The sequence below is a fragment of the Chlorocebus sabaeus genome, chromosome 26 (assembly GCF_047675955.1).
Source record: "Chlorocebus sabaeus isolate Y175 chromosome 26, mChlSab1.0.hap1, whole genome shotgun sequence".
Lineage (NCBI taxonomy): Eukaryota > Metazoa > Chordata > Mammalia > Primates > Cercopithecidae > Chlorocebus > Chlorocebus sabaeus.
Window position 1 is genome coordinate 50,661,231 of NC_132929.1, and position 17,332 is coordinate 50,678,562.

Below are 17,332 nucleotides of genomic sequence, written 5' to 3' on the forward strand. Positions count from 1 at the left end.
CGGCGGGCGGCGCCAAGCGTGGGGCGCGGGCCCGCGGCGGGAGCTGTCCGCGAGACCTAGTGCTGAAGTAGGCGCGGACGTGCCCGGTGCCTAGCGCGTGGTAGCAGGCGCCCAGTGCCCCAGCCGGCGAAGACCATGGCGTTTATGGTGAAGACCATGGTGGGCGGCCAGCTGAAGAACCTCACTGGGAGCCTGGGAGGCGGCGAGGACAAGGGGGATGGGGACAAGTCGGCAGCCGAAGCTCAGGGCATGAGCCGGGAGGAGTACGAGGAGTATCAGAAGCAACTGGTGGAAGAGAAGTGAGTGGGATCCCTTCTTGGCTCCAACGACCTCCCCCTCCCCAACCCCACAGCTGCTCAGTCCATCCCCGGGCCAGCCTCAGGTCCCAATCCCCTCTCCCCTACCTTCCTAGAGATGGTAAGAGACCGGGAGGTGTCCTCTACACTGCCCCCAGACCCATCCCATCTCAAACCCAAAACCCCGCTCCAGCTTCATACTCTGGTCAAGGGGGAGTGGGGGAAGGGGCGACCGGAGTCTGGGACGAGGAGGGGGATGCACGTGCGTTTCTGACGAAACAATAATCCCTTAATCCGATCTGGTCCCAGCTGCCTGTGTCTTCCAACTGGGGCTCCTCTGAGCTTGAGGCTCTGAAAAAAGTGGTGCAGCCGAGGAGGCTGAGAGTCGCGGAGGCAGACCCTGAGATGGGGGCACTCACAGACATTGAGCCTACTTGTGTGCCTGCAGTGCTGGGACAGAGTTTGGGGCTGGATTCTGCTGCTAGGCTACTTGGGTTCAGAGCCTGGCTTTGCCTATTAGCTGGGTAACTTTAGGCAAGTTACTTAACCTTTCTGTGCCTCTGTTTCCTTTTCTGGAAAGTGGGGATGGTAAACATAATACGTGTCTTGTATATTTATGAAGATTAAATGCCAATGCATGTAAACTGTTTAGCAGCACCTGGCACATGATAAAGTCTCATAAATGATAGCTATTATTTCGCTTAATCCTGATACCAGTTTTGTGAGTTGCAAAACTTTATCCCCATTTTACAGAAAAGGAAGGTAAGTGACTTACCTAAGGATATACCTAAAATGGTAGTGGAGCTGCGGTGTGAACCCAAGTTTGTCCTGAATACTTTTCCCTACACGACATAGCTTCTCAGTGAGGGAACAACAGACCAAGTTGGAGGCCATGAGGGACAAATAATTAGGGTCTGCAGAGAGAGCCAGACTGCCACCTTGGCCCCTAGTTCCATCCAGCAGCAGAGACAACAAAGGGCACTGTGATGGGGAAAGGCAGCAGAGACCTGGCTGTCCTGGTTGGAGTGCCTTTGCTACACACAGGGACCAATACAGCAGTGCTGCCAGGACTCAGAGACCCCTTCTGTCCCTCCCTTGAAGACTCCAACTCCCTTGTCTCTGTCCTCATGGTGACTCTGCCCCCGGTGACCCTGCAGGATGGAGCGGGATGCACAGTTCACACAGAGGAAGGCAGAGCGGGCCACACTGCGGAGCCACTTCCGAGACAAATACCGGCTACCCAAGGTAAGCTGGCCCCAGCTGTAAGGCACATCTGGGACCCTGAGCTCTGGGTTCTCAACTCCTTCGTCCCATTCTGGGCACCACAGCCCGCAGTTATAAGACTCACAGGGTGCTTGGTTAGATCCTTCCTTCTCATTCATTTGTTCATTTATTCATTCACTCACTCATAGTTCATCTGTGCCCACCAAGGGCCAGGGCTTTGTACTGAGGGGACCCCAGTTCTCGTGAAACTGACAGGTCTGTATTTCTGGAGCCAATCTAGGCCTCTTCTCTCCTCCACCCCCCGGTACCCCCACCAAGCCTAGGCCAGGCCTGGGCAGAGGAAGACACAGGGGAGGCAGAAAGCAGATTTGACTGCAGAAGTGAGTGCTCTGGGGGTTTCTGAACCTACTGGAGGGCAGAACTTAAGGTGGGGGAGAGAAGCCCTGTGTGTGCCAAGTACTTGACCTTCATGTCCTCATCTAACCCCCAATAATGCTGCCAGGCAGCTATCACCCACAGCCACAAATGATGAAACTGAGGCTCAGAGAGATGGAGGGACTTGGCTAAGATCATATAGCCAGTGAGCCATGGAGCTGGGACCAGCCCTCAAGCCGGTGAATATGAGCCTGCCTTTGCTCCAGGGCCCCAGGCTGCTTTCCAGGGTATGGAGTCTGCCTGTAGAGAGCCAAGTATCCCCTTGGCTGGCCAAGCAGCCAGAGAGTATGTCTCAGGAGATCCCTGCCCCCATGCTCCCCTGAGCAGTGCAGCGCCAGATGGGCATGTAAGTGTGCTGCTCCTGTTGTCTAAGGAGGGGACTGAAGCACAAATCTCTCCCAGAATATCGCCCTAGTGCACCCAGAACTGTGCTGGACTCGGGAAAATAACACAGGGCTATAGTGCTCCTGATTTTGATCTTCCACTTGAATTGAATGACCAAATATATGAACATCACATTCACTTATTCAACAAATATTTACTAAGTCCCCAGCTGCTTCTGACTGCCCACAGGGCACCAATCTTTTGGAAATCTCTCACGGGGAAAAACCGGTCCAGAAAGCCTGCCTCACTGCAAACTCTCCTGGAAATAAAGTCATTCCTCAGATACTTGTGCTAGGCATATAAGAGACATCTGCCATCAGGGAAGTCAGAGTTGAGCAGAAGAACCAAGACTTGGATGCAACTGAGTAGGACATGAGGCGCCCCCCAGAAGAACAGTGAAGGGCAATGGCCATCGTAGGTGCCATGCCAAAAAACACAGATGTTGGAATCAGTGACATAGGTTTGAATCTAGCTCCCCAACATCCTACCTGTGTAACCTTGGACAATTTAAGTTACTTAAGTTAGTTAAGTAACTTAAATTTAAAGTAAGTTACCTAAATCCTGTAAGCCTCAATTTCCTTATTTGTGAAGTGGGAGTAACAATACCTACCTACCTCACAGGGTCATTGTGAGAAGTAAAGGCACCCAGCTCAACATCTGCCATGTAATAGATGTAATAGATGTTTGATAAATGGTACCCATCACTATTTTTGGTTACACCCTTAAGCATAACAAGAGTCAAAACATGACTTAGCTGACTGTAACAGTGTGACTCATAAGTATTTTCATTTTGTCTTTACTCGCTGTGCTGGTCCTTCAGTATCTCAGAGTGAAATAAGGTAATATGAAAGGTCTCCATGTCCAAGCATCCAATGCTTGATCCTGGGATGTGGGGGTGGGAGCTGAGCTCACTGGAACATGGGGCTCAAGAATCTAGGGGGCCGGGCACGGTGGTTCACTCCTGTATTCCCAGCACTTTGGGAGACCAAGGTGGGCATATCACTTGAGCCCAGGAGTTTGAGACCAGTGTGGGCAACATAGGGAGACCTCATCTCTACCAAAAAAAAAAAAAAAGAGAGAGAATCTAGGGGCCTGGAACCCAGACCAAGCCTCCTCCCTGTCCTCTCAACTCTGGGTTCTCACAGACTTCCACTCCACCCCACCCTCTCTTCCCTTCAGAACGAGACAGATGAGAGCCAGATCCAGATGGCAGGTGGAGACGTGGAGCTGCCCCGGGAGTTGGCCAAGATGATCGAGGAGGACACAGAGGAGGAGGAGGAGAAGGCCTCAGTCCTTGGGCAGCTGGCCAGCCTTCCTGGCTTGGACCTGGGCTCACTCAAGGACAAGGCCCAGGCCACACTGGGGGACCTCAAGCAATCAGCTGAGAAGTGTCACGTAATGTGACCACTTCCCCGGGGTTACCCACTGGGCTGGGCCCCCATGAGGGCTGAGTGTGTGTCAACTTCCAGAGACCCATACTCCATTTGGGGCTTTGTTTTCCTTGCCCCATCCTAGTTCCAAGACCTTTCCCATCCATGCCCCAACCCTATCTTCTGGTTTTTTCCTCTCTGCTGGGAGCAAAGCCCCCATCTTCACCTTACCCTTCAGGACCCTCCCCGCCAGCTCAGCCTGTGGAGGCCTCCCAAGATTGCAGGAATATGCCCATCCCTCTCTGGCCGTGTCCCCAAGTTCCTGCACACAGGAGCACCCACAGAAAGACACACACAGCACACAAAACCCCTGGCACGTTCAGAGACAGAAGCCACAGATGCATCCTGGCACACATAGACATGCACGCACAGGCCAGCTCCCTTGCGTGTCCAGCCCCTCTAGACACCAACACTGAGATACTCTCAGAGACAGCTTGGGCAGATACCCTGGACAGACAGGAGGCCTGAGTTCTAGTCTCCACCTTTATTGTTCTTGAAAGTCCCTGCTCTCTCTGAGCCTTGTTTCATCACCTGTAAAATGGGAATGGCTGAATGATTTCTAAGGCTCTTTCTGGTTTAGACTTTCAGAGCCAAGCCCACACCCCTCCTTGGGCAGGGCAGCAGCTACCACCACAGCCTCCAGCGGCTGCCACTGTGGGCTCTGGGAGCCGGAGTGATGCTGTGTGAGAGGCAGAGTGCCAAGGATGAAGCTGGCACTGAACAGTAAGCAGCTCCAGGCCTTCTCTGGGCCCAGGGCCCAGCCAATTTCTGTTCTGTTCCTGTAGAACTTTCTCTGGATTCCATAGCTGGAATCTCCTCTCCTAGCTCAGTGAAAAATAAAAATCCCAAATGGTGTGCCTACCTTCCCACTTCTTACTGGCTTCCAGGAGTCTTGGAGTTCACAGCCCCCTGAGCCTGCCTTAAAGGGGTGTCCTCCACCCCACAACCTATAGCTTCACAGGAGGGAGGAGGCATCCAGTGCTAGGAGTGGAAGTGTCTCCAGCTCTGTTCTCTGGGGGCCCTGGGTGAAGGTGGGGTCTGGGGCCTATGAAATAGGTCTGGCTTTGAGGAGGATGGCGCAGCCTCATTATGTGGGGAAGATAGGACCTCTGGGGCATCACTGAGACCACAGGTGGGGCCAGGGCTGGACCGCAGCTGTCTTGGGTGCTTGTGCCTACACCCCTCCTCACCCTGGAGATGGAAGATATGCAAAAAGAAAGAAGACAGGGCAACTGCATTCCAGCCCCACACTTGATGACTTTGAGCCTGTCCTTTCCCTCCTTGAGCCTGTCTTGCTTGTCCCCTGTAAAATGAAGAGTCCCCCCTCCCCAAAATAGTAATGATACGTTTCAAATGGTGACCATTTATAAAGCATGTGACAAACTATCAATAAATTGTAACTCATTCTTTTAAAAAAACGAAGAGCCCAGATCTTATCCCACTCACCCGTGGCAGGCGCTGAGGGGCAGGGGGCAGGGGAGGTTTCAGAAACCAGCCAGGAAGCTCCCCAAGCAGGTCACCCCCGGGGCCTGGGCAGGAGGAAGATGCTACGGGGCCAACCCCAGGTGCCCCACCCCGAGGTCCAGGGCCCAGCCTGTGAGGAAGCCAGCCAAGGTTCACAGGCAGGAGCGGCCATCTGAGGGTTGGGTTTCAAGGGCAAAGTTTCCATGAGATCTGCTTTGTAAAATAAGAACAAAGCCCATCAAACCTGTACAGGAGGTCATGGGGGGCTGGAAGAGGGGAGACAGGGCAGGAAGAGACACAGGCCCAGCCCTGGAGTGTCCCCAGGGAATGGGCCTGGGCCTCTGAGCTACTCCTGGGCTGCTCCCGGGCCAGGGCCTCCTCCTGACCTTCTCAGAGCTGGAGGAGACCCAAGCCAGAGCCCCAAGCCGGGTAGGGGGGTCATGGGCTGCCTCCGCAGCGTCAGCAGCAAGGCCCACGTCAGCACTCCGCCCTCCGGGGCCTTCTGCCTAATGGGATTGGACAGACCCCTTCCCCCTCAGTGTTTTGCAGGGCTGAGAGGGAGAGGGCCGAAAGGGTGGTGGGCAGTGGGGGCTGGGGGACGTGCACTCCCTGAACCCTGTCAAAGCAAGGCTGGTTGGAACCTGGATTAAAGATCAGGAGCTGGATTAAAGAAAGGGAAACATTTGTTTCCCCTTCACCCTCGGAACGGAACCCCAAGAAACCTTGACTGGTTTGTACTACCCCTGGAATGGGGTGGAGGAGGCTGTGGGGCTCAGATAGAGATGGACAATGAGGGCAGGCTGAGGGGTCCCCAGCTCTGTTGGGCATGCCTGGCCTCCCTTCTTCCTTCCCCCTCCCCATCAGCCCTGTAATCTGGGTCTCTGTCAGTCTGCACCCCTCTCACCTGTGTGCCCTCACCCGCTGCCGCTCTGCTGACTCAGTGCCTGTCCTGTACCCACACGCAGCTGGGGGCTGACTTGGCCCAAATGGAGCTCCTCCTCTGCACCTGCCCCCAACTCCCAAGCCCTTGGGCCCTGAATACATCAACTACTACTGTCTTCCCAAGCTGTTCCTACCCTCTCCTATTTAGACAATCCAATGTCTAAATAGGATATTCACATATTTGTCCTGTGACTGGTCCACCCACCTGGTGTGATATGAGGGCCACAGAGTCATTTGCCACCAAAACTTCCCATTTCACCCTCTGCCTAGAACCCCATTAGTACCCTGCAGTTATGACTCTGATGTTTATGGCCTACTCCTTCCTTCCCTTCCCTCCCTCCCTCCTTTTCTTGTCTTTTTTTTTTGAGACGGAGTCTTGCTCTGTCACCCAGGCTGGAGTGCAGTGACATGATCTCGGCTCACTGCAAGCTCCGCCTCCTGGGTTCACGCCATTCTCCTGCCTCAGCCTCCCTAGTAGCTGGGACTACAGGCGCCCGCCACTGCACCCGGCTAATTTTTTGTAATTTTAGTAGAGACGGGGTTTCACTGTGTTAGCCAGGATGGTCTCGATCTCCTGACCTCATGATCCGCCCACCCCGGCCTCCCAAAGTGCTGGGATTACAGGCGTGAGCCACCACGCCTGGCCCCCTCCCTCCTTTTCTTTTCCCCTTTACTTCCTCCTTCATACCCTTGTGGGCAGTGTGAGCATACAAAAAATGTTAAAAGGTAGTTAAGAGAGCCCCTCCAACTTCCCCAAACCCCTTCAGCAGGAGGGAAGAGGCAAAGACGATTGCCTGTCCCGCCACCTCTTACCCTCAGAGGCTCTGGTTCCATAATGCAAAATATTTCAGGGAAACTCTGCCCAAGAAGCCTGCAGTCCCCCACTCCTACCTTCTACCCACCCAGACAGCTCAGGCCCAGTTGCCAGCAGGAAGAGGGTGCCAAGAAACAAGTGACTTTCCCAAGGCCAGTTGGTCCTCCGGGAGGAACTGGGGAGGGTGACCAGGGTTTGGAGCATGGAGGATCTCCTGTTCCCTCAACAGCCAGATGGTTCCTCCTCAGACACCAGAGGCCCCAGTCAGGCACTAAGGACACCTGGGACATGCTTGTTAGCTGAGCCGAGCTGCTGACATTGCCTGTTGACCCAGCTGACACTCAGCCATGAGGCTGGGGCTTCTGTCCTCTATCCCACAGACCTGAGGTGGGGCTGGGGGTGTAGTCACAGGGCCCACGGCCGTGCCTCCAACCCAGTGCCTGCCAGGCAGAGCTGTCCCCAGAGGCCATTTGAGGTTTGAGATCAGGGGAGCAGCAGCAGCACTGAGGAGGCCTCAGCCTCATTCAGCAGGAGCTGCGCCTGCATGTGTGCTCATGAGCGTGTGTGTGGGGCCTGCGGGGGTTTATGAGCCTGCACAGGGCTGTCTTGTGTCTGTGGGATCTGCTGTGTGTAGGTGCGGGGATGAGTTCCTCTAGGGAAGCTGTCATTGGTGTGCTCCTTCCCTCAGGCCCCAGCCTCGGCGTTGGGCCATTGCCCTTTCAGGGAGGGCTGGGACAGCAACCTGGCCTCTGGGGACAAGAGCCCTTCTAGATGACCTTCCACAGGAACAAAGGTTCTATGTCCTTTCCCACATCCCAGGTAAAGGGATAAAGAAGGGCCAGTTGGACACCTGGGTACCTCTATCTGCTCCTGAGGCCCATCTGTGTCTTCCAGGGCTGGCCCCGTGGGAGAAGGTTCGGGTGCTTCCCCTAGCTTGGCCCAGGGCTGGCTCTGTGCTTGGATGACTGGGATGGAGGTAGGAGGACAGGGCAGTCCCCTGAACGTTGCTGGGAGGTAGCCATCCTGCTTTGGGCACCTTCAGAGCGTTGAAAGTGAGAGGCGAAAACAACTCTGTCTCCTAAGAAGGAAAACATGACCTTTGGAAAGTGGATCTGCACGTTTCCTACAGGCTTCTGCCGTTAGAAGCAAGTTCTGCCCCCACTCGCCCCAGCCTCCGACTGGGCTGCCTCCCTGCTTGGCAGGCGGCTTGGACACAGGAAAAACCTAGAGGCCATCTAGATGTTTTATTCAAGGAGGGCCCCTTCCCAGAGGCTCCTCCAGCAGCCTCAGTCCCCAGGCCTTTCCGGTACTGAGTCCTCCCTGTGGGTGCCCACTGCTCTCCACACCTACTTGAATAAGAACTTCAGGCCTCTGTTCTCAGCCAGCCAATACAGTGATCACAAATAAGCAACTGGGGTTGATGGGCCAACCCTCACTCTATCACCCTTCAAGTCTCTCCTCTAGTCTTCCATCTCGTCTTACATTTCCACTCTTCCTCCCATCTTTTTTTTTTTTTTTTTTTTTTTTTTGAGACGGAGTCTCACTCTGTCACCAGGCTGGAGTGCAGTGGCGCAATCTCGGCTCACTGCAACCTCTGCCTCCTGGGTTCAAGCGATTCTCCTGCCTCAGCCTCCCAAGTAGCTGGGACTACAGAAGCCTGCCACCACGCCCGGCTAATTTTTGTATTTTCAGTAGAGACAGGGTTTCACCATGTTGCCCAGGCGGGTCTCCATCTCCTGACCTCGTGATCCGCCTGCCTTGGCCTTGCAAAGTGCTGGGATTACAGGTGTAAGCCACCACGCCCAACCTCTCCCATCTTCTCAATTCATCCACCCCATCAGGTCCATTCATTCCCCTCCTGTTCCCTCATTTTATATATTGGGGCTTTTTTGTCTGGCCCATTTCCAGAGATAATCTGAAGTACATTTCTCTCCCTAGATCTAAAAGTCACATTTTATTGTATTCTTACTGTATGTCATGCCCATGTGCAATATCTCATTACAAATTCCCATGGGGCCCTTATCCTCAACCTCATTTTATGAAGAAATAGGCTAATGGATGGATCCCAAACTTTAAGGCCAAGTAGCAGAGCCAGAATTCTAGCAGCTCCTCCTGCCCTCTGGGACACTGCTCCCCACTGCCCCCCGATGGCCAGGCCACGGGCTTCAGGGAGAATAGTTCCCAGGGTCTGTTCCCATCCAGGTATGGAAAATCCTGGGAAGACTGAGCAACCCGCAAGGAATGGGTAAGTCTAAGGAACTGCTCCCCTGCTGGCAGCCAGGGGATGTGCTCCCCTCCTACTCCCAACAAGTGCTGATCAGAATGACACCTGGGGTTGTGTGTGGGGTTGGGGGAAGGCCAGGGTACAGAGTCTGCTGGAAACGGAGCCTCTGGGGGCTGGGTGTGAGCATGATACCTTAAAAGATGCCCTTTCCCCCAGTCCAGCCCACTGCTCCCTCACTAGCCCAGGGTAAGAAGGGGTAGGAGGCCAAGAGATCCTGTCTGGGGTGAGACAGTGTGCAGTGTGGAGGGCAGAGCATTTTGGAAGACTGCACTCCTGGAGCTGAGCTGAGGAGCAAAGAGGGAAAAAGCCTTCCCAGCTCCCAGGCCTGTGCTCCTCTCTCCACTGGTCGCCTGGGTGTGGGCAGGAATGACCCTGGTCAGCCTTTCTCCTGGATCCCTGGGGGCTAAGGGCAGATGTGGCTATCATTCTCAGCATTCCCCTCCAAACTGTGACCTCCCCAACCCTACCTCAGCTTCCCCAGCTTTTGCTGCAGTCCTTCTTGCCCCAGCCTGTGGGCAGCGGACCCCCTCCTGTTGTTCTTAAGGCAAGAAGAGATGCCCAAGTAGAGAAAATAATTTAATAGAGAAACAGTGAATTATACTCTTCACACCCAGCCTCCTGCAGGGAGGACAGACAACTCTTGCCCAAGGAGGCATTTAAGGGCAGAAGGGCTAGAAATCACCAACACCCGCTGATTATTTAAAAGAAACTCTCAAATACATTATTTTCCAGGTTAAATTCACTTTGTACTCATAAGTGCCCATGCTGTGGGCTGTGGAGGTATCAGCCCCATTGAACAGATGGAGAGACCCAGGCCCACAAAGGGGAAGGGGTTTGCCCAGGGCTCCACAGCGGCAGAGCAGGCCTAGAAGTGGGAAGCCTGGAGTGCATTGGGTCAGGCCGTCTCCCTCTCCCAGGCTCCAATTCCAGCACAAGGCCCGTGCTGTGGCTAGTGTGGGGCCCAAAGAGGAACGGAGGTGGGAGAGATGAGGACCAGGGAACCTTCCTGAGTGCTCCCTAGGCCAGGGCAGGAACAAGAAATGGTCTTCTTAAATTTGCCCCACCCCGAAAGATACAACTTTCATGCTTGAAGGATTAATTTAAAGTACCGAGATGGCGGGCAGGTGTGAGTTCCCAGAAAGACTGGTGGGTTCTGTGGGGCTGAGTGCATACTGTGGGGTGGGTGGTCCCTGAGGGGTGCTGGAGTGCCTCATTCCAGTGCAAGGAGGAGCTGAGTTGGAATAAGGGGTCCCGGGAAGGGCAGGCCAGGGGCACAGCTGCCTACTGGCAGGGCGAGAGCAAGCACAGAAGTGCCCTGCAGGGGCCCCTTGCCCTCTTCTCAGAGCAAAAAATGATAGACGGCTGCATGCTCCAAAACTGACAGGCACAGGATCCAGTAACCACCGAATAACAAACAAAGGTCTCATGAAAGAAGTGCTGTTCTCCAGAGTCCTGCCCTCCCCTCCAGCATACAGCACAGCCATCAAACCGTCTGTGGGGTGCAGAGTAACCTGAGGGAAGCTGGGGACTCTGGAATGTGGGGGTCTCAGCACTGTCTATCCAAGAAGCCTGCTCGCCAGGGCTGCAGTGGGCCACTTCATTCTTGGCGTCAGCCTGGGTTAGTACCCCTCTGCTCCAGATGGCTCACGTCTGTCCAATCATTCTTCTGGGGTCACTGTAGGGTACAAGCTACGGGGGGGGAGGGAGGCAATGGGGGAGGGTCAGTCTCAGGTCTTTGGTAAGGGAGGCAGAACCCAGGGCCCCCAGCCCTCACCCCTCTTTGGATGGAGGATCGACCCCAGGGCAAGACTCACAGCTACGAACAGATTCCGACAGTCCCTCTTTGTCCAGGGTGTCAGCTTCCCAGCGAGATTCCCTCATCTGTGGGATGTGAAGGCAGCACAAGGGATGAGAGGCAGCCAGGAGGCAGACACACGAGCCACAGCGCACAGTGCTGAGCAAGAAATAGAGTGAAGGACGGGGACACGAGCCACAGTGCAGTGCTGAGCAAGAGAGAGTGAAGGGCAGATACGGGGACAGGGAGGCCTGCAGAGGAGGTGGGAGAGCAGACATACACCAGCAGGGTAGGGAGGACAGCCACAAGCAGAGAGCAACAGAACCCACAGACCCTAGCCCCAGCGTGGCCCCATGTGCCCACCTTGACCTGCTCCTTCAGGTATTCAGCTCGGGCCATGAGGTTCTGAACCTGCCAAGGAAAGATATGCCCTTGGGTGTGGGGAAGAGTGGCGGGGGGTGGGGTTTCAAAGGGAACTCCTCCTCAACCCTGATGCTCTCCAGAACCCTCTGCCCCGTCAGAACAACTTGCCTCCTGAGTCCCTTATCTGCTCCTTCCTCCAGGAAGCCTTCCCAGACTTTTTGCTGCTGGGTTCCCAGATCTTCCACTGCCCTGTCTGAGTACCCCAGCCCTATGGTTTTGACTTGCAGACCTGGAACACCCTGAGAGTGGGACATTCCAGAGGAAACCCAAAGAGATCCCCACAGGTAAGAGCAAAGAAAGGGGAAGAGGAAGCCTCCCAACCCTCTCAAGCTCAGTGGGCACCTCAGTGTGAAGCAGCTCCCGCCTCCGGCCCGGGGGCTCCGCTGTAAAGAGAGGGCGTGTGGTGAGGGCAGGGCAGCCAGGGGCCCTCTGGGGGGCAGAAACGGGGGCCCTCACCTGCCAGCAGCAGCAGCAGCTCCCCCAGACTATGCTGGTACAGGTCCAGGGCATCCTGCTCCCCACCAGCAGCCTCCTCCTGCAGCCACAAGGACACCAGGCTGCTTAGGGTCATGGCCTGGATATCTCCCCGCCCCACCCCATCCTGTCCCACCTAGACCCTGCTCACTGGCACAAACCTTGGCCATGGCAGCTGAAGCCACTTCCAGGGCAGCTAGGAGGCGTGGCTTGTCCCGGGCCATCTCTAGGATGAGAGGAAAGGCTCAGGGTGGGGGAAGCAACCTGCCTGTTCCCTGCAGGATGCCTCTCCCCACCCGCCTCCCCCTCAGGCTGTGGGGAGGTTTGCTGGGGCCCCTGGGGTCAGCCAGGAACCGGAAGTCTACCTCTGAGCAGATCTCGAGCAGAGGTCCCCTGCCTCAGCAGGGCCTGATTGGAGGAGGAGACGATGGCCTTGAGCTCCTCGGCCCGGGCCACGTACTGCCCCACCTGTAGCAGGGAAAGGGCCTGAGGAGGTGCTGTCTCACCTGCTGCCCTTGCCAGAACCCACCTCCAAGTTCTCCCTCTGCATTGTTAGTGACTGCCTCAAGCTATAAACATGTCAGGGGGCAAATGAGGCTGGCCTGATCCATTCCAAGCTCTGTGTTGCAGGAGAGGAAGTTCCAATTCTAAGACAGCCATTCCCCAGGGGCCCTGAGATCTCAGGGCCGTACCCCCTGCCCCCCCACTTCCTCATGGGGACTCTCACCCACCTTCGCCTTAATTGCCTCCTTCCGCTGGGCATCCGCCTCATCTGCAGAAAGTGAGGTCATATGAGGAGTCTGGGAGAACCCCTGCCCCACACTGAACCCTCTGGAATTCCTCCAAACACAATATTCCAGGTTTATGCTCCGCTTTATTGCCTACAACACTCTGGATAGAGAACTGGAATCCACCTATTGCAGCCACAGACGACTCCCATCCCTGCTGCATCCAGGGGCTTCAGGCATGGCCTGGGACTCACAGTGCAGGGCAGGTACGAAGAAGTCCAGAGCCTTGCAGTAGAGCGATAAGGCGGCTGCTGCATCCCCCTCCTGGTCTTTCTTCACAGCCTGCACCACCAGGGTGGTCTGGGGGATGGGCAGATCAGGAGTCAGGTCCACCTCCCTACCCTCCCACGCTCACCAAGATGGGAGATCAGCTCCCCTGAGCCCACCCTCTGTCTCTGTTGGGCGAGTCACCTATTCACCACCAAAGGGGTCAACGAGACCTTCAGCCCACCCTCAGCCCACCCCAGCCCCACCCGCCTGCTCACTGCTCGATCCAGACTCTCCCTACTGGGCATGTGCTCCAGGTCCACCCAGGGGTGCGCAAAGAAGTCCTGGAAGGAGATGCGACGGCTGGGGTCCCGCTCCAGGAGCCGCTGCAGTAGGTCCCGGCAGTCTCGGGAGAGCAGGGGCCGCAGGGGGAGCTGTAGGGAAGGGAATGGCAGGGACAGATCACATTGGGCTCCAGCCCCTCAACCCCTAGCCCAGGGGTCGGCGAGGAACCCGAGGTATGCTTTGGACGGGGGGGAACCTGAGACCGAGGAGGAACAGGTGGGTCAAGATGATGGAGCCAGTGAGGAGCCAGGCCTCCATCCCTGGGCTCCTGGCGCACCCTCGCTGGAGCCCTGAGCTGAGCTAGAATTGTGTTTCTGGGTCCTTATTTCCCTCCCTGGACTATGTTCCTGGGAAGGCTGGGTCTGGCTCTGCTTTGGCTTTCTCCCCACAAGGGCCTGCAAAATAGGCACTGTGATGCCTGCTGTGGGCTGACCTAAGTCCCTGGGACAGCCTGGCACCTCGACTTCCAGTCTAGAGCATGCACCTCCACTACAAAGGCAGCCTGGAGCCCACACTCCAGTCTCTGCAGGTGAGAGCGAAGTGTAAACCCTCAGGGCCCTGACTCCCTCTGCCCCCCGATGGTCGCTAAGGCCCTGCTAGACCCACCTCGATGACCCGGTTGCTACGGATCTTCTCTTCCAGCTCCAAGAACGACCTGGAGGCAAAGGGGGGCTGCCCGAAGAGGGCTTCTGTGGAAGGGAGGCAGAGCGGAGGCTGGGAGGGAATAGGTCAAGCCTGGCCTGAAGCCCCTCAGCAGGGGTCATGGGCCAGCAGTGAGTTTTCATCAGAACCCTTCAGGAGTGGCCCAGAGAGGCCTTGCCTGAGGAAACAGTGTAGGCCTCAGGGTGAGAAGCAGGGAAAAGAGGTCTCACCATACAGGATGACCCCGACGGACCAGAGGTCTACGCGGGCATCATACTGCCGCTGGCACACCATCTCGGGGGCCATGTAGAGTGGGGAGCCACGGAGCACGTGCTTCTCATCCCACGGGGACATGTGCTGTGCGAAACCAAAGTCTGCAGGCAAGAGGTGAGGCGGCAGGGTTTGAATTCCAGCTGCTTCCACTCCTGGCTTGTAAAGCCTCACCCCAGGCTCCTCTCCACCCTCCAGACCCGATCAACCCTATTTCCAAGCCTCTGCTCATCATTAGCCTGGAACACCCTCTCTTATCTGCCTCTGGGATGTAAAACCTACCCATCCTGCACAGCTCCCTTGGGCACCTTTTCCTAGGAAGCCCACCTGATCACACTAGCTACATGGATAAGCCCCCACCCTCTTACTGTCCCCCAGGCTTAGGTTCTACCACAGTCTCTGGCCTCCAGTGTCAATTCTTGTCCAAATCTTATCAAGGGTCACCACCTCCTACTCCTCCACCACACACTCTCCTATGTGGCCACAGATGGAGTCACAGACTTGAGCCCCAATTCTGATGACAGACCAAGTCCTGTCCCTGACCACAGAGTGATCCCTAATGCTGGTCACACATTGAACCCCAGCACTGTTATCCAGACTGACCCCCAAACCTGGACACACAGTGAGTCCCAACTCTGGCCACGGGCTGAGCCCTAACTCCACCCATTATGCTGCTGGACTTGAGCATGGGTAGCCTGAGAAAGGTTCTGCCTTTTGATGGCAGGGCCCAACCCCAGACTTTGCAGCCTGTTACTCTTTGAGGACTCTATAGAGGGCTCCATGAGAACTAGGGCTGCTGAGTGAGCCCAGGGAGAGGGAGGCCTCTGCACTCTCCAAACCTCATCCCTGCTGTTTCAGACACAGACCTGCCAGTTTTAGGTGGGGCTTCTCCAAGGAGCTCAGCAGAATGTTCTGTGGCTTCAGATCCAGATGAGAGATATTGCGTTCATGCAGGAACTGCAGGGCGCTAGCTGAGGAGTGGGACCCACAAAGAGACAGTTCAGAGCCCATTCCCGCCTGCCTCTTGCCTGCCCAGCTCACATCTGCCTCCTCAAGCCTACACAACCCCAGTTCCTGCCTGGCTAGTCTAATGTTTTCCATATAAGCACCAAGATCCCACCACTTCTAGGAGTTTGCCACCCCACCTGAGTGCCCACCCTCCTCCCCTCTGCCCCTTCACAAGTCTCCCCGCCTCTCAGAAGCCTCTCTGGATGCCCCAGTCCTTGAGAATCTTGCTCTTTTCCTTGGCACAGCACTTGAGTCCTACCTACAGGACTCTGGAATGTTCTACAAGGTACTTATATTATGTTCTATGTATGGAAGCCTTAACACCCCACAGAGGGGGATTACTCCCTCATCTGTCCCACAGCATCCCTGAGCAAGGGTTGAGTGTATGAGATAAACAGGACCCTAAAACTTCAGACTGTGCAGGAGGCAGCTGCAATGTGTGCCAAGGCTCTAAGCCTGGGGGAGGGGTGGGATGGCGGGGCGCAGAGAACAAGGGACGGAGCATCAGCCTGGGGTCACAGTCCTTTACCTAACTGCTGCATGAAGACACGCGCCACCTTCTCAGGCAGAATCCTGCGGGTATGGATGAAGCGAGACAGGTCACCCCCTGCGCAGAACTCCATGATGAGGTAGATATTGTCACTGTCCCACTGTGTTTAGAGGTAGAGAGGCAGCCTGAAGAGAGTGTCCCTTCTCCAGCTCCCTTTTGGCAGCGGCCCCGCCCAAGGCTCGCACCTGAAAGTCTTTCAGCTGCACAATGTGGGGGTGTCGAATGCCCTTGAGGATCTCAATCTCCGTCAGGAGGTTCTCCACCGATGCCTTGTTCAGACTTTTCTTGGCTACACACTTTATGGCTACCACCTCACGAGTGTCCTTCTGCGGGACAGGAGATTTGGGGGCTCTGCCTTGAGGAGGCCAGGACCCTTGCCTGACTGGAAAGGCTCTGTCTGGTTCCCTCTGTCCCCCGACTCCGCCCCCTCCCCGGGTCTACCGACTGCACACCAGCAACGGGCTTCCCAGCTTTCCCTTGTGAGGTCAGTGAGGAATGTTGATTCTGGAGTCCTGGCTTCCCGACCCAGCCTCAGCCTGGTCTTCTCCAACCCTCAGCTAGGTGAGCCATTTCTTTGCATTCTGGAGTGCTCCCAGCAGAGGCATGTCACTCAGAGTTCCAGAACCGCCCACTCTGCCTCCTAACTGGCTCCAGTCCCAGACTCCTCCCAGCCCACCAGGTAACCTGTTTTGAGCCTGTTCAGCCACTGACCCTGCAGGTGGGTGCAGGTGCGCCCTTTAAGACCTAAGCGTGGCGGTCGGCTCCAACCTCCGCCGAGGGTCTGGCTGGGGCGAAGCCGGCCTCCCGCCCCTAACTGTTCCCACACTGTCGCTAACCTCTCGGAGTCTCCCCAGCCGGCACCAGCCGGGCTAGCTCGGGCGGGCACGGGGCCACCGGCCGGCACCCACCTTGGCGTAGGCCTTGTACACCGTGGCGTACCTGCCGCTGCCCAGGCGCTCGGTGAGGATGAAGCCGTCCAGGCGCGGGGGGCCCCAAGCGGGCCCCGCCATCCCGGCCGCCCGCGCCCGCGCAGGCGCTTCCTTGCTGCGGGCGGCGGTTCCGGCGGGTTGGGGGACGGACCGAGCAAGGGGCTGCTCCACGCTGCCCCCAGCGCCGCCCGCCGGAAATGCAGCGCGCATCGGAGACGCGGCTCCGCCCCGCTCCCGGCGCCCCTCCCCTGTCCCCACACCTCGCCGGGTCATGCGCCCCGCCACTTCCTGCAGGGTCCACGTGGGGACACAGAGGCCCCGCGCGCCTAGATGTGAGCGGTGGGCTGCCGGTGCGGTCTCTGGGGACTCCCAGCGGGCGCAGAGGCGTCTAGAGATCGCCCACGTGAGGACGCTGGCTCCAGAGGAGCGGACGTGTGTGGGGGAGACGGCGTCCGGGAGGCCTCCAGGGCCCCTCCCCAGGACCCGCAGCTCTGAAAGCAGAGGTACTGGAACGAGAAGGCGTCTTTGGAAGAGACCGCGTTGGCTTCCCGGGCCTCCCAGCTGCTTTTCACTTTTCTGAGGAAGGGCTTTGAGGACTTATTTATTGCATCTTAACTGTGCCGGCTCT

General features: G+C 56.6%; 3 protein-coding genes across 6 annotated transcripts in view; 2 read left to right on the forward strand and 1 right to left on the reverse strand.

The window, feature by feature from the left end:
- PPCDC (phosphopantothenoylcysteine decarboxylase) overlaps positions 1 to 17,332 on the forward strand; it is a 357,482-nt gene that overhangs the window by 109,135 nt on the left and 231,015 nt on the right. The window lies entirely within an intron of this gene.
- On the forward strand, positions 56 to 5,193 carry CPLX3 (complexin 3). Its single transcript, XM_008015871.3, has 3 exons — positions 56 to 299; positions 1,454 to 1,541; positions 3,519 to 5,193. The coding sequence occupies exons 1-3, from the start codon at positions 136 to 138 to the stop codon at positions 3,741 to 3,743; spliced, it is 477 nt and encodes a 158-aa protein (XP_008014062.1). The 5' UTR covers positions 56 to 135; the 3' UTR covers positions 3,744 to 5,193.
- On the reverse strand, positions 9,837 to 16,860 carry ULK3 (unc-51 like kinase 3). 4 transcript variants are annotated; one of them, XM_038010179.2, is made up of 16 exons: positions 16,684 to 16,860; positions 15,961 to 16,098; positions 15,755 to 15,875; positions 15,084 to 15,188; positions 14,178 to 14,321; positions 13,912 to 13,994; positions 13,239 to 13,394; positions 12,948 to 13,053; positions 12,697 to 12,737; positions 12,331 to 12,433; positions 12,127 to 12,191; positions 11,948 to 12,026; positions 11,834 to 11,874; positions 11,432 to 11,479; positions 11,088 to 11,154; positions 9,837 to 10,962 (listed from the first exon to the last, which is right to left on the reverse strand). In XM_038010179.2, exons 1-16 carry the CDS (start codon positions 16,783 to 16,785, stop codon positions 10,946 to 10,948), a joined length of 1,416 nt encoding a protein of 471 aa, XP_037866107.1. In that variant the 5' UTR covers positions 16,786 to 16,860; the 3' UTR covers positions 9,837 to 10,945. The 4 variants fall into 4 exon arrangements, with proteins under 4 accessions (XP_037866107.1, XP_008014056.2, XP_008014058.1 ...); XM_008015865.3 differs by having other exon boundaries at positions 15,961 to 16,101; XM_008015867.3 differs by having other exon boundaries at positions 15,961 to 16,101; positions 16,715 to 16,859.

What these genes read in the sequence shown, in the direction of transcription:
- CPLX3 (XM_008015871.3), top strand. Translation starts at nt 136, where the DNA reads ATGGCGTTTATGGTGAAGACCATGGTGGGCGGCCAGCTGAAGAACCTC. An exon ending in AAGCAACTGGTGGAAGAGAA is followed by an intron (nt 300 to 1,453) that starts GTGAGTGGGATC and finishes GTGACCCTGCAG; the next exon opens with GATGGAGCGGGATGCACAGT. An exon ending in ACAAATACCGGCTACCCAAG is followed by an intron (nt 1,542 to 3,518) that starts GTAAGCTGGCCC and finishes TCTTCCCTTCAG; the next exon opens with AACGAGACAGATGAGAGCCA.
- ULK3 (XM_008015865.3), bottom strand. Translation starts at nt 16,785, where the DNA reads ATGGCGGGGCCCGCTTGGGGCCCCCCGCGCCTGGACGGCTTCATCCTC. An exon ending in CTTCAGCTGCCATGGCCAAG is followed by an intron (nt 12,027 to 12,126) that starts GTTTGTGCCAGT and finishes TTGTGGCTGCAG; the next exon opens with GAGGAGGCTGCTGGTGGGGA. An exon ending in GCTGCTGCTGCTGCTGGCAG is followed by an intron (nt 11,875 to 11,947) that starts GTGAGGGCCCCC and finishes CTCTCTTTACAG; the next exon opens with CGGAGCCCCCGGGCCGGAGG.